General features: G+C 40.4%; 1 protein-coding gene across 4 annotated transcripts in view; it reads left to right on the forward strand.

Moving 5' to 3' along the window:
* LOC120043356 (oocyte zinc finger protein XlCOF6-like) overlaps positions 1-13,532 on the forward strand; it is a 51,337-nt gene that overhangs the window by 30,723 nt on the left and 7,082 nt on the right. For 3 of the 4 annotated variants that reach the window (XM_038987984.1, XM_038987982.1, XM_038987983.1), the window contains exon 2: positions 12,281-12,730. In XM_038987984.1, the coding sequence (XP_038843912.1) occupies positions 12,281-12,730 (450 nt within the window). Of the gene's footprint in view, positions 1-9,803; positions 10,993-12,280; positions 12,731-13,532 lie in introns of those variants that run through there. The other variant, XM_038987981.1, reaches the window with a different exon arrangement.

The following is a 13,532-nucleotide window of genomic DNA, read 5'->3' on the forward strand; positions in this document are numbered from 1 at the left end:
AACCGAATCCTGCCCATTGAACAGCCCTGGTGTACAGTACACACTACAATGAAATGCTTACCTCTTGGTTCACCTCTTGACAACAACAATATAAAATAAAAAAGTAAGTACAAAATATATGCTCAATACAGTAACAATAGAATAACAGTAGAATAACAGTCAATTAACAATAAAATAACAATAGAATAACGGTAGAACAGTAGAATAACAATATAATTTATTTTTTATTTTTTATTCACCTTTATTTAACCAGGTAGGCCAGTTGAGAACAAGTTCTCATTTACAACTGCGATCTGACCATGATAAAGCAAAGCAGTGTGACAAAAAACAACAACACAGAGTTACACATAGAGTAAAACAAACATACATTCAATAACACAATAGAAAAATATATATACAGTGTGTGCAAATGGAGTAAGGAGGTAAGGCAATAAATAGGCCATAGTAGCGAAGTAATTACAATTTAGCAAATTAACACTGGAGTGATAGATGTGCAGATGATGATGTGCAAGTAGAAATTCTGGTGTGCAAAAGAGCAAAAAAGTAAATAAAAACTATATGGGGATGAGGTAGGTAGACTGGATGGGCTATTTACAGATGGACTATGTACAGCTGCAGCGATCGGTAAGCTGCTCAGATAGCTGATGCTTCAAGTTAGTGAGGGAGATAAAAGTCTCCAACTTCAGCGATTTTTGCAATTCGTTCCAGTCATTGGCAGCAGCGAACTGGAAGGAAAGGCGGACAAAGTAGGTGTTGGCTTTGGGGATGACCAGTGAGATATACCTGCTGGAGCGCGTGCTACGGGTGGGTGTTATGGTGACCAGTGAGCTGAGATAAGGCGGGGCTGTACCTAGCAAAGACTTATAGATGACCTAGAGCCAGTGGGTCTAGCGACGAATATGTAGCGAGGGCCAGCCGACGAGAGCATACAGATCGCAGTGGTGGTATATGGGGCTTTGGTGACAAAACGGATGGCACTGTCATAGACTGCATCCAGTTTGCTGAGTAGAGTATTGGAGGCTATTTTGTAAATGACATTGCCGAAGTCGAGGATCGGTAGAATAGTCAGTTTTACGAGGGTATGTTTGGCAACGTGAGTGAAGGAGGCTTTGTTGCGAAATTGGAAGCCAATTCTAGATTTAATTTTGGATTGGAGATGCTTAATGTGAGTCTGGAAGGAGATTTTACAGTCTAACCAGACACCTAGGTATTTGTAGTTGTCCACATATTCTAAGTCAGAACCGTCCAGAGTAGTGATGCTAGTCGGGCGGGCGGGTGCGGGCAGCGATCGGTTGAAGAGCATGCATTTAGTTTTACTAGCGTTTAAGAGCAATTGGAGGCCATGGAAGGAGTGTTGTATGGCATTGAAGCTTGTTTGGAGGTTTGTTAAGTGTGTCCACAGTGTCCAAAGAAGGGCCAGAAGTATACAGAATGATGTCGTCTGCGTAGAGGTGGATCAAGGAATCACCCGCAGCAAGAGCGACATCGTTGATATATACAGAGAAAAGAGTCGGTCCGAGAATTGAACACTGTGGTACCCCCATAGAGACTGCCAGAGGTCCGGACAACAGGCCCTCCGATTTGACACACTGAACTCTATCTGAGAAGTAGTTGGTGAACCAGGCGAGGCAGTCATTTGAGAAACCAAGGTTGTTGAGTCTGCTGATAAGAATACGGTGATTGACAGAGTCGAAAGCCTTGGCCAGGTCGATGAAGATGGCTGCATAGTACTGTCTTTTATCGATGGCGGTTATGATATCATTTAGTGCCTTGAGCGTGGCTGAGGTGCACCCACTCAGAAACCAGATTGCACAGCGGAGAAGGTATGGTGGGATTCGAAATGATCAGTGATCTGTTTGTTAACTTGGCTTTCGAAGACTTTAGAAAGGCAGGGCAGGATAGATATAGGTCTGTAGGAGTTTGGGTCTAGAGTGTCACACCCTTTGAAGAGGGAGATGACCGCGTCAGCTTTCCAATCTTTAGGAATCTCGGACGATACGAAAGAGAGGTTGAACTGACTGGTAATAGGGGTTGTAACAATGGCGGCGGATAATTTTAGAAAGAGAGGGTTCAGATTGTCTAGCCCAGCTGATTTGTACGGGTCCAGGTTTTGCAGCTGTTTCAGAACATCTGCTATCTGGATTTGGGTGAAGGAGAAGCTGGGGAGGCTTGGGCAAGAAGCTGCGGAGCTGTTGGCCGGGGTTTGGGTAGCCAGGAGGAAAGCATGGCCAGCCGTAGAGAATAACAGTAGAATAAGAGTAGAACAACAATAGAATAACAGTAGAATAACAATAGAACGATAGAATAACAATAGAATAACAGTTGAATAACAATATAACAGTAGAACAACAATAGAATAACAGTGGAATAACAGTAGAATAACAATAGAATAGTTGAATAACAATAGAACAGTAGAATAACAATAGAATAACAGTAGAATAGAATGAGTAGGGTGACGCAACTTAGGAAATGGCAGCCTAGTTTTTCGTACTGCACATCGGTTGTGAATTTCCCCCCCAAATTCAAGTATTTACTCCGAGCATTATAATAACTTACGCAAAATGGAAAAGGGGAAAACAGGAAAAGGTCGTGGAGCTACAACAACAGCCCGTAACAAGACAGCAGAAGATATAATCGTCGAAGAACCCGAAATGGCTAATGCTAGCGCAAATAAGATAGCAGCAGCAAAAGAACCCTCATTTCGTGAGGTGATGAAGGAGGAATTGCGCGAGACGCTCACAGGCTTACGAGAGGAACTTCGAGAAGATGTAAGAAAATAACTAAATGAGTTCAAGAAGGACATTAACCAGAAACTGGAAGAAAACAAATTAGAACTTCACAGCATATCTACAAGAATGGGGGACGCAGAACAGCTCATTGGGGAAACGGACACGTGGAACTTCGCAGTCAAGGAAATACTTGAACAGTCACTGAAAAGCCAACATGCACTACAGGCAAAAGTGACAGAACTCGAAGGTTTCTCACGTCGAAACAACATTAAACTTTATAACGTAGTAGAGGGCGCAGAAAAAGACTCTATGCCCAACTTCGTGGAGGGTCTATTCAAGGACATACTTGACGACGACACTGACCTGGGAATCGAGAGAGCACACCGAGCTCTGGCCTCAAATCCCCCCAGCGGCGCCCCACCAAGATCCATAGTAATACGGTTCCTAAAATTCTCAGTCAAAGAGAAAGTTTTACATGCTACCTGGAAAAAACCTGTTAACTTCCAAGGCCAACGAGTGTTCTTTGATCATGACTACGCGGGAGAGATACTGAAAAGAAGGAAAGAATACACCCCCATTAAGAAAGCACTTAAAGAGAAGTGTATTCGCTTCCAAACACCATACCCGGCAAAAATGCGGGTATTTCTGAAAAATGGCCCGGTTACATACGAGCATGCAGACGAGGCGGCTGAGGACCTGAAGTCAAGGGGCTTCCCAGTGGAGTATACCGCCAGGAGAAAGGCGACATCACCAGCGGAAAGACTCGAGCAGGCTCTCCCATGGATCGCTGTCAACAAGCAAGGTCATGGAGAAAGAGGGAAACCATCTCGGCGAGAGGACGTTCACATCCGAGAGAGACTCAGGCATTTCCAACGGGAAGATGAAAGACACTGAATCGGATTTAACAGAATTAATAGTTACCGCAGCTGTTAAGACTTTGGGTTGTTACGGTTGACATTGCAATAGATAAAATATCTCCCCTATTTTCCCCCAATGCTGAACAAGGGTGAGTACTGTTGATAATGGGATATGGAGAAGGGTGAGCCGGTCAAGGATCGATTCAGACAAGGTGGTAAATTGTATGACAAGCGACAGTTTATTTAAGAGTAAAGATATCTGGTACAAGCGTATACGGACTCGTTCATTCAGCTCATAAGGAACCAGCAGAAAGAGCCCCGAATTCATGGTGCATAGACATTTTATACAGTAAAGAATGTAGGTTGAGTCTAGAAGTTCTGGTCCTCTGGTTGGTTCTGGACAGGGTGTTGTCTCCTCAGATTGGTCCTGTTGAGCTGGGCGTCATCCTTCTGAGTCTTGCAGCAAAGTTCTTTGTTACCAAATGTTCAGCTAAGCAGGAGATTTGGTGTGTGCGTCTGTGTTGTTCCTGTTTCCAAAGTCTGGTGTGTCAATGTGGCTCATGTTGTCACAAGATATGTTGTCAGTGATCAGCAGGGGCGCTTCCTGATATTCTCAGTGAGTGGACACATTGGGTCATCTTCTGTAAGCTGTGTTGTGTCAGCTATCTGCTCTTCTGCATGTGTGTGTAATTAGCCTCTTGTGAAAATAGGGAAGTCCTATGTGTTATAACAGCTTCATCATAGTAATATGGTTATTACATTGCCAGGCATATGTTTAAGCTAGAAATTCTTACAGTACCCAAAAGCATGTGTTCTTTATGAACACATTAAGTAGCGTCACGTTAATAACATATATATTAGCTAAGGATTAATGACACATTGACAACGGGGCGACAGAAGGGCATATCAAGGGGAGGATTCATGATATGCACGCATGACCGATATAGTTTTCATTTGTAATTAACCGATGTGTATAAGCGACGAAATAGGCGCCCTTATTATTTTCGCTTCCACCAGGTCTTGTTTGTGACTACGTCACGCATTTTCATATCTGAGCGAGGGGCCCATCCTGCGGACAGGCTCATCCCCTCAAACCCCAGAGGCAAGAGACAGTCCTCTGACATGGGAGTCCAAATACCAAAGTACTTTCCCACTTTGGTTTACTTTATTATCGTTCTTGAATTTTCGTTCATTTTTAGGTTCATGATAAGCAGGCAGATATGGTGCACAGTTTTTTTTTTTTTTATATCGATGCATCATCGGGAATTTAAGGTCATAAGTCTCAATGTAAACGGACTGGGGAGTGCCATCAAGAGAAGTAAGGTAATAGCAAAGATGAAACGGGAGAGAGTTGACATACTATTCTGGCAGGAAACTCACTTATCCACACCTGAACACGAGAAACCCAAGAAAATGGGATATAGGAACACTTTTTTTTCTTCTTACAAAATGGGTAGAAGGGGAGTTGCAATCTTGATCCCAAATTCAGTTAATTTTGAGTTTATGTCAGAAATAAAAGACAAGGAGGGTAGATTTATACTTGTTAAATGTAAACTGGATAACAAGGAAGTTACATTATTTAATGTATACGCACCCCCAGGGAGTGACATGGTCTTCTATAGGAAGGTGTTTGATTTAATTGCCACAGAAACCACTGGCACCCTTATCTGTGGAGGGGATTTTAACACAATTCTAAACTCAAAATTGGACAGCACAAATCAAAATAGGAAAATGAGCCTAGTTGCCAAAAAGATCAATAGGATACTGCAGGATCTAGGACTGCTCGATGTATGGCGTGACACCCACAAGACCGATAAGGAATATACTTTTTACTCAGCCCGCCACACTGAATACTCCAGGTTAGACTACTTTTTTATGTACAGTGCAGATAGACACAGGCTTAAGGATTGTAGGATCGGGCAGAGCGACTTATCAGATCATAATGGAGTTTACCTCACTCTACACCTTGATAGCAAACCAAGAAATACTACATGGAGACTTAATACAAGCATGCTGAATGATCCAGCATTCAAGGAATCAATAAAGACAGAATTGAACATCTATCTGGAGAATAATGATAATGGGGAAGTATCTCCTGCTATACTGTGGGATGCAGCTAAGGCGGTTATTAGAGGAAAAATCATAGCCACATCGTCTCTCAAGAAAAAGATTAAAGCACAGAAACTGCTGAAATTACAGGAAACCCTAAGAAACTTAGAACGATCTCATAGTCAATACAAAGACCCTCTTATATTATGAGAGATTCAAAAGGTAAAACAGGAAATTGACCAGATTTATAGAGAAGAAGTAGAGAAAAAGCTTAGGTTCTATATTATGAAGCAGGCTCAAAGGCAACCAAATTACTAGCATGGAGACTCAGGAAACAACAAGCACAGAATACCATTTTTAAAATAAAAGACCCCAAAACAAAAAAGATCACATGCAAATTAGATGAAATACAGAATGCATTTGAATCATATTACACAAATCTGTACAAGCAACCAGAGAAGGCAGATGCACAGACAATAGAGCACTTTTTGAACTCACTTGATCTCCCCTCAATTGGGACAGAGCAAAATGATAGACTAACTTTAGAAATATCCACCGAAGAAATTAATAAAGCAATATCTCAACAAAAAGTCAACAAGTCTCCAGGCACTGATGGCTTCCCTTCAGAATGGTTCAAGACCTTCAGAGAACAACTAACACCTCTACTTAAGGCCTGTTTTAACTGGACTCTGAGGGAGGGGGGTCTCCCACCGTCATGGAGAGAGGCCATCATATCTGTAATCCCAAAAGAGGGTAAAGATAAGAAAGAATGCAGTTCATATAGACCTATCGCAATTCTTAACACAGATTATAAACTATATGCATCAATAATAGCCAAAAGAATGGAGAACATAATCCCAGAATTGATTGACGGAGATCAAACTGGTTTCATACAAAATAGGCAGACACAGGACAATATAAGGAGAACACTACATGTCATGTACCACATTACTCAGAATAAGACAAGTGCAATATTAATCAGTCTAGATGCAGAAAAAGCATTTGATTCAGTGGGATGGGATTACCTATTCCAAGTTATGGAAAGATTTGGTTTCAACAAAGAAGTGATACAGTGCATCAAAACACTGTATTCATGTCCGACCGCTAGAATAAAGATAAATGGACATTTGACATGAACGATAAAATTAGAGCGAGGGGCAAGACAAGGCTGTAATCTTTCACCCACGCTCTTCTCCTTGTACCTCGAACCATTAGCACAGGCAATAAGACAGGACCCAACCTTAGAGGGAATAACAATAAGAGACAGTGAACATAAGATATGCATGTATGCGGATGACGTTCTGTTATTCCTTAAAGACCCAGGCTCAAGCGTACCTAGATTGATGGATGTTCTACAAACATTTGGAACATATTCAGGGTATGTGCTTAACGTACACAAGACCCAAGCCCTAGTATATAATTATACCCCACAGGAAGAGCTGAAGAATAGGTATAACTTCACCTGGACCTCTTCATCCATTAAATATCTTGGAGTATACCTACCAAAAGATACACCCAAACTTTATTGCATGAATTACGATCACATCAACAAGAAAATATATGATGACCTAGACAGGTGGAACTCACTTCCCTTAGATCTTAGTAGTAGAATTGAAACAATCAAAATGAACATCCTGCCGAGGTTATTGTATTTGTTCCAATCACTGCCCATAGAAATCCCACCTAAACAGTTTAGGGAATGGGATAAACGGATATCAAGGTTTATCTGGAACAGTAAGAGACCAAGAACTAGATATACAACATTACAATTACCAAAAAACTGTGGGGGTATGGCCTTACCAAACCTAAAAGATTATTATGTGTCAGCCCAATTGAGACCCCTGGTTTGTTGGTGCAATTCAGAATACGAATCCAAATGGAAAGACATCGAGACTACTTTGACAGGGATACCCATACAGTCAGTTTTGGGAAATAAGGACATGGTAAAAGAAATATACAATAGACAAAATTAGTGGATTAATTTCTCTCTGAAGACATGGTTTAGGGTAGTTAAGCAAAATAATTTAGACAGAGAGATCAAACTGCTGAGTTGGCCCGCATACGACCCCAGCTTCATCCTTGCAACTCAGGACAGCAGATTTAAACAATGGACGCAGAAAGGCATCACATCATTCAGTACAATTATAAGGAATGGGAACCTAGATAACTTCCAGGACTTAAGTAAAAAAACATGGCTTGGATAAACAAGATTTTTACAGATACCTACAAGTCCGACACTATTTCTTAAGGGAGATAAAAGTGACTGACCCTCGAGCACCTCCAAAATTAATCCAAGTATTCACTAACACATACAACTTGGGGAGTAACAAAAAAATGATTTCAAATCTCTACTTGGGTATTCAATCCTCAAAGAAACATTCTACAAACTATATTAAAATGAAATGGGAGGAGGAACTTAACATTGAAATAACTGATGAAACATGGTTGAACATATTAGAGACTCAACAAAGCTCCACCAACTCAAGGTCATGGAGAGAATTCTGTTGGAAGAATGTTATACGTTTCTTCATAACACCTAAACTGAAATCAAAACAGACTGGCTCACCACACCCTTGTTGGAGAGAATGCGGTCTATTGAGGGCGGACCACTCTCATATCTTTTGGTCCTGCCCCGCAATCGAAACTTACTGGGGAGAAATAAGATCTAACATTGGAAAAATAATGGGATTTGACATAGAACAAACATTCATTTCTTTGTACTTGGGTGAAATACCAGATAACTTACACAATCGAGAAAAGTACCTCTTGAAGGTCCTACTGGCAGCCAGTAAAAAGGCTATCACTAGGAAATGGCTACAAAAAGACCCTTCCACAGTGACACAATGGATAGACATTGTAGAAGAAATACACCACATGGAGCGTATGACCTTTGCTTTAAGAACTCAACAGGAGAGAGGTCAGGAATACTGGGAGAAATGGGTTTCATACTTGGAAAAGGTCTAATTCAAAGATGCTAATGTAACTAATATGATGATATGATGATGAAGGTATGAAGTGCACTGTAACTGCCAGATCATTTTTGTTCTTTTATTTTACTTTATTTGTACTTTCTTTGTGTTCCTGCAATAAAAACAAAGTATAAAAAAAAAGAATAACAGTAGAATAACAATAGAATAACAGTAGAATAACAATAGAATAACAATATAACAGTAGAATAGCAATATAATAACAGTAGAATAACAATATAATAACAGTAGAATAACAATAGAATAACAATGTAATAACAGTTGAACAACAATGTAATAACAGTAGAATACCAATAGAATAACAATATAACAGTAGAATAGCAATATAATAACAGTAGAATAACAATATAATAACAGTAGAATAACAATGTAATAACAGTTGAATAACAATAGAATAACAATATAATAACAGTAGAATAACAATATAATAGAATAACAGTAGAATAACAATAGAATAACAGTCGAATGACAATAGAATAACAACAGATTATACAACGGGTGGGTCTAATCCTGAATGCTGATTGGTCTGGACTGTTTACTCTGTTCCATCCAATCCAATGAGCAACCCAACTAAACAATTTATAAACTTGATCTCCACTATAAAAAGCATCTAGACATTACCTCACATTTTAGTCTAACATTTAGTTTTCAAAGATTTGTATAAACCTTGCTGTTTGTCTCTCTGACTTTTGCAACATTGTTTCAATATTCAAATTCGATCTCCAGCTGTCCCATGGTAATGAACATGTCAGGAGGAGACAGACAGGCAGCGTTTCTTAGCCAGTTGAAATCATGAATCAGCTGACATCATTTTTATGATGTCAGCTAGTTTGCAGCCTTTTCAGCTTCAGTTTGAAGTCATTGTGTTACTGTGTTGTTGGTTAGTTCGTCTCTGAACAACAGTGTCCTGACGAGAGACCACATTTTCTACGCCAGGTGAAATCACACCTCATTAGCTCATTGTTATGGATGTATCCAAATAAATGTCACTAGAAAACAGCTTAAATAAATGCAGGAAGACCCGTAACACACCCCAGACACAATATTCTACTGTAAATTTGTTTGAGTGACGCCCTTGTATTTACGTTTCTGCTAAATGTTATTCTATTGTTATTTAAGTGATAATGCCCTTGAAGCCGGTGTTTGGAGGACATATTGGCACGGTTTGCAGCCCCTTGACTTCGTCTCGGGCCTAACAACACACATGCCAATATATTCTGCAAACACAGAAATCTTGGGCATTATCACTTAAATAATATCTGCATATCTGGTCATTTATTTTGGAATGTCTCTCAGGATATTGAGAGAATGTTTTGACTGATGTTATTGATTCATATAAAATGGTAGTGATACTTTCCAGAAAAAACATTTCTCATCAAGTCTGACCTAATGCTGCTCATTGATGATATTGATTTCATCTCGTATATGGAGAAATGATATACAGTCGACTCCTGATGATGAATTGATTATTCGACATCATCCTATATTGATGATAACCACTGTTTGTCTACATGTAGTTATAATTCCCCTTTACTACTTTACTACTGGCAGTGGAGGCTGGTGGGAGGACCTATAGGAGGACAGCCTCATTGTAATGGCTGGAATGGAATTAATGGTTTCCATATGTGATATTATTGAGAAAGCTAAACTTTGATATGTGTTTTTGAATGGGTCAAACTGACCATGCCCATTTCAAGCTTAAATATATTTTTGTAAGTTAAGAATATTTAGGAAAGTTAGCTGGCTAACTCAGGGACATGCTTTGTAGTATACACCTCTGGTCTGTAGGCTGGCTGCCTTGCACAATAATAAACCCCCATCCAGCTGGCGACGCTGTTGTATGTTTCCGGGTTCGAGTAGAACCAAGGAGTTTTCTAAAATTCCTCGAGTTTTCTAAAATTCCTTGACTAGAACACGGAAGTAGGATTGGAGGTGAACAGAGATCTGTATGTAATGATGAGATGCTCATGTCACTCAGTACTGACAATAGAAGTCGTTGTCCCAAAAGTGGGAATGCAGGCGACAAGATTTGGTCCGAAATAAAACCATAGAAACCATCGGGCTTATTTTTGTCGAGAGTGTAACCTCGCCTGATCCTCTCTGAGGTGACATTGTTTTGATTTTGAACGTTATTTTTGTGGAGTAAAGAAAGACCTAGCTAGCTACTGACTAAATAGGCTACCCAACTCCCAGTCGTCTGAAATATGTCCAAACTACAGTTGTTTCGTGTGTTTTTAAATGAGCGCTTAACGACGGCTGCTGTGGATATTTTCGGGAAAGTTGAGAAAACGGTAGTGGAGTACCAGGAGGAGAATGATCGGCTACGGAGACTGTTGGGGATCACACCGGAGATAAAACTATGTAGAAGAGGTTCGTATGTAGATCTACTGATAGTTAACTATAGTTCTACTCAATTAGTAAACTGCTTAGGTAAATAGAAATCACAATTTCGACCAAATGTTTTTAATTAGATGTTCTACCTACCTAACTACTGTATATATTGGGCTACAGGCCTCCAGCAATCAAGATGTGAAGAATGTGTAATTTACAAGATTAAATAAACCATTGAAGCCATTTACAATTATAATGTAGGCCTATGATTATATAGTTGTCTGCATATTTCATTACTTATCTAAAGCCTTCAAATCTAATTGTATTTGTCACATGCTTCGTAAACAGGAATAAACTAACAGTGAAATGCTTACTTATGTCCCTCCAACAACGCAGGGATAGAAATAATAAAGATAACACGAATAATAAATACGTAATCAGGGTTCTCCCTAAAGAATGCGAGAGGCGCTGCGCCATCTTGTGGACTGAATGCTCCACTATGTAAAATGTGTTATCATATTAGGACATGTTTTGCTTTAGATTGCAGGACATGGCAGTTACAGGTGTAAGAAAACGCTAAAATCTCCGAGTCCAGAGTGGGGCACCGCCCTCGTACTCAGTAGCACCACCTTGTTAAAAAATCCTGTGGAGAACCCTGACAATGAGTAACGATACTGTTGTATACACGGGGTACCGGTATGACTATATACACGGGGTACCGGTATGGCTATATACACAGGGTACCAGTATAGCTATATACACAGGGTACCAGTATGACTATATACACAGGGTACCAGTATAGCTGTATACACAGGGTACCAGTATAGCTATATACACAGGGTATCAGTATGACTATACACACAGGGTACCAGTATAGCTGTATACACAGGGTACCAGTATAGCTGTATACACAGGGTACCAGTATAGCTGTATACACAGGGTACCAGTATAGCTATATACACAGGGTACCAGTATAGCTATATACACAGGGTACCAGTACCAAGTCGATGTGGCATGCTTCTATGAGTAGGAATTTTAGTTTTTTCTGAATATGTGTGTTAAGTTTTGTTTTGTCCTCTACATTTGTGTTTCCATTCAATACTGCAGTGAATGTCAATGTTTGTACATCTGTTTTTTGTATTGGAACATCGTAAACAGATAAAAATAAAAAAAATAATAAAAATTATTATATAAAAATATATAATAAACAAATAAAAATATATATTTTTTGTCTGAGTCAACAAAAGCATTTTGAAATGGCATTGTGCACTCAGGCATGTCTAAAGTCTATATAGGTAACCTGTGCTCCTCCTCTCCTTCCCTCCAGACTCCCTGCAGCTCTCTGTCTCTGAAGAGGAGGTTCCCCCTGAGCAGCAGCACTGTGAGCAGGATTGGAGCCCCAGTCTGGGGCAGGAGGACCCAGAGACCACACAGATTAAAGAGGAACAGGAGGAAGTCAGGACCAGTCAGGAGGAAGAGCAGCTTCAAGGGCTCGTTGATACCAAAGACTCCATATTCACTCCTTCCTGTGTGAAAAGTGAATGTGATCAGGAGGACCCATGTCAAGAAGCCGTACTAGCTGAACACCCAACTCTCAGTCCACTGAAAACATCTAAACTACAGTTGTTTCGTGTGTTGTTAAATGAATGTTTAACGGCATCTGCTGCTGTGGAGATTTTTGGTGCGGTTGAGGAAACTGTAGCAGAGTACCAGGAAGAGAATGATCTGCTACGGAGAATGCTGCGGATCACACCAGAGATACAACTATGTAGAATAGGTTCGTATGTAGATCTACTGATAGTCAGCAATAGTTCTAGTAAATTAATAAACTGTTTAGTCTTTATGATCACCATTTCAGCATTTTTTTATTTTTTTTTAATTTTACTCCCTGCACGATGGAGGATATCCCTACCGGCCATACCCTCCCTAACCCGGACGACGCTAGGCCAATTATGCGTCGCCCCACGGACCTCCCGGTCGCGGCCGGCTGCGACAGAGCATGGGCGCGAACCCAGAATCTCTGGTGGCACAGCTAGCGACCCTAGACCACTGCGCCACCCGGGAGGCCCGCCATTTCAACATTTTGTAGAAGTGGTTTTAGCCCCGACGTGGCTGTGCTTTCTCTTTGCTTGGACAGCAGCTCCACACATTTCTGTTGCCATTCTGACTCCAGTGCCACATTGGTGCTAAACCGTTCCTTTTGATTAGCTGAGGATGAGGATTTGGTCAAGTGTGATACGCTCTGTCTATACTGAACAAAAATATCAACGCAACATGCAACAGTTTCAAAGATTTTACTGAGTTAAAATTTATATACAGAAATCAGTCAATTGATATAAATTAATTAGGCCCTAATCTATGGATTTCACATGACTGGGAATATAGACATGCATCTGTTGGTCACAGATATCCTTTAAAACAAACTACAGGCGTGGTTTAAAAAACAAGTCAGTATCTGGTGTGACCATTTGCCTCATGCAGTGCGACACATCTCCTTCACATAGAGTTGATCAGGCTGTTGATTGTGGCCTGTGGAATGTTGTCCCACTCCGCTTGAATGGCTCTGTGAAGTCGCTGGA

Source organism: Salvelinus namaycush, unplaced genomic scaffold (genome assembly GCF_016432855.1).
Source record: "Salvelinus namaycush isolate Seneca unplaced genomic scaffold, SaNama_1.0 Scaffold9, whole genome shotgun sequence".
Lineage (NCBI taxonomy): Eukaryota > Metazoa > Chordata > Actinopteri > Salmoniformes > Salmonidae > Salvelinus > Salvelinus namaycush.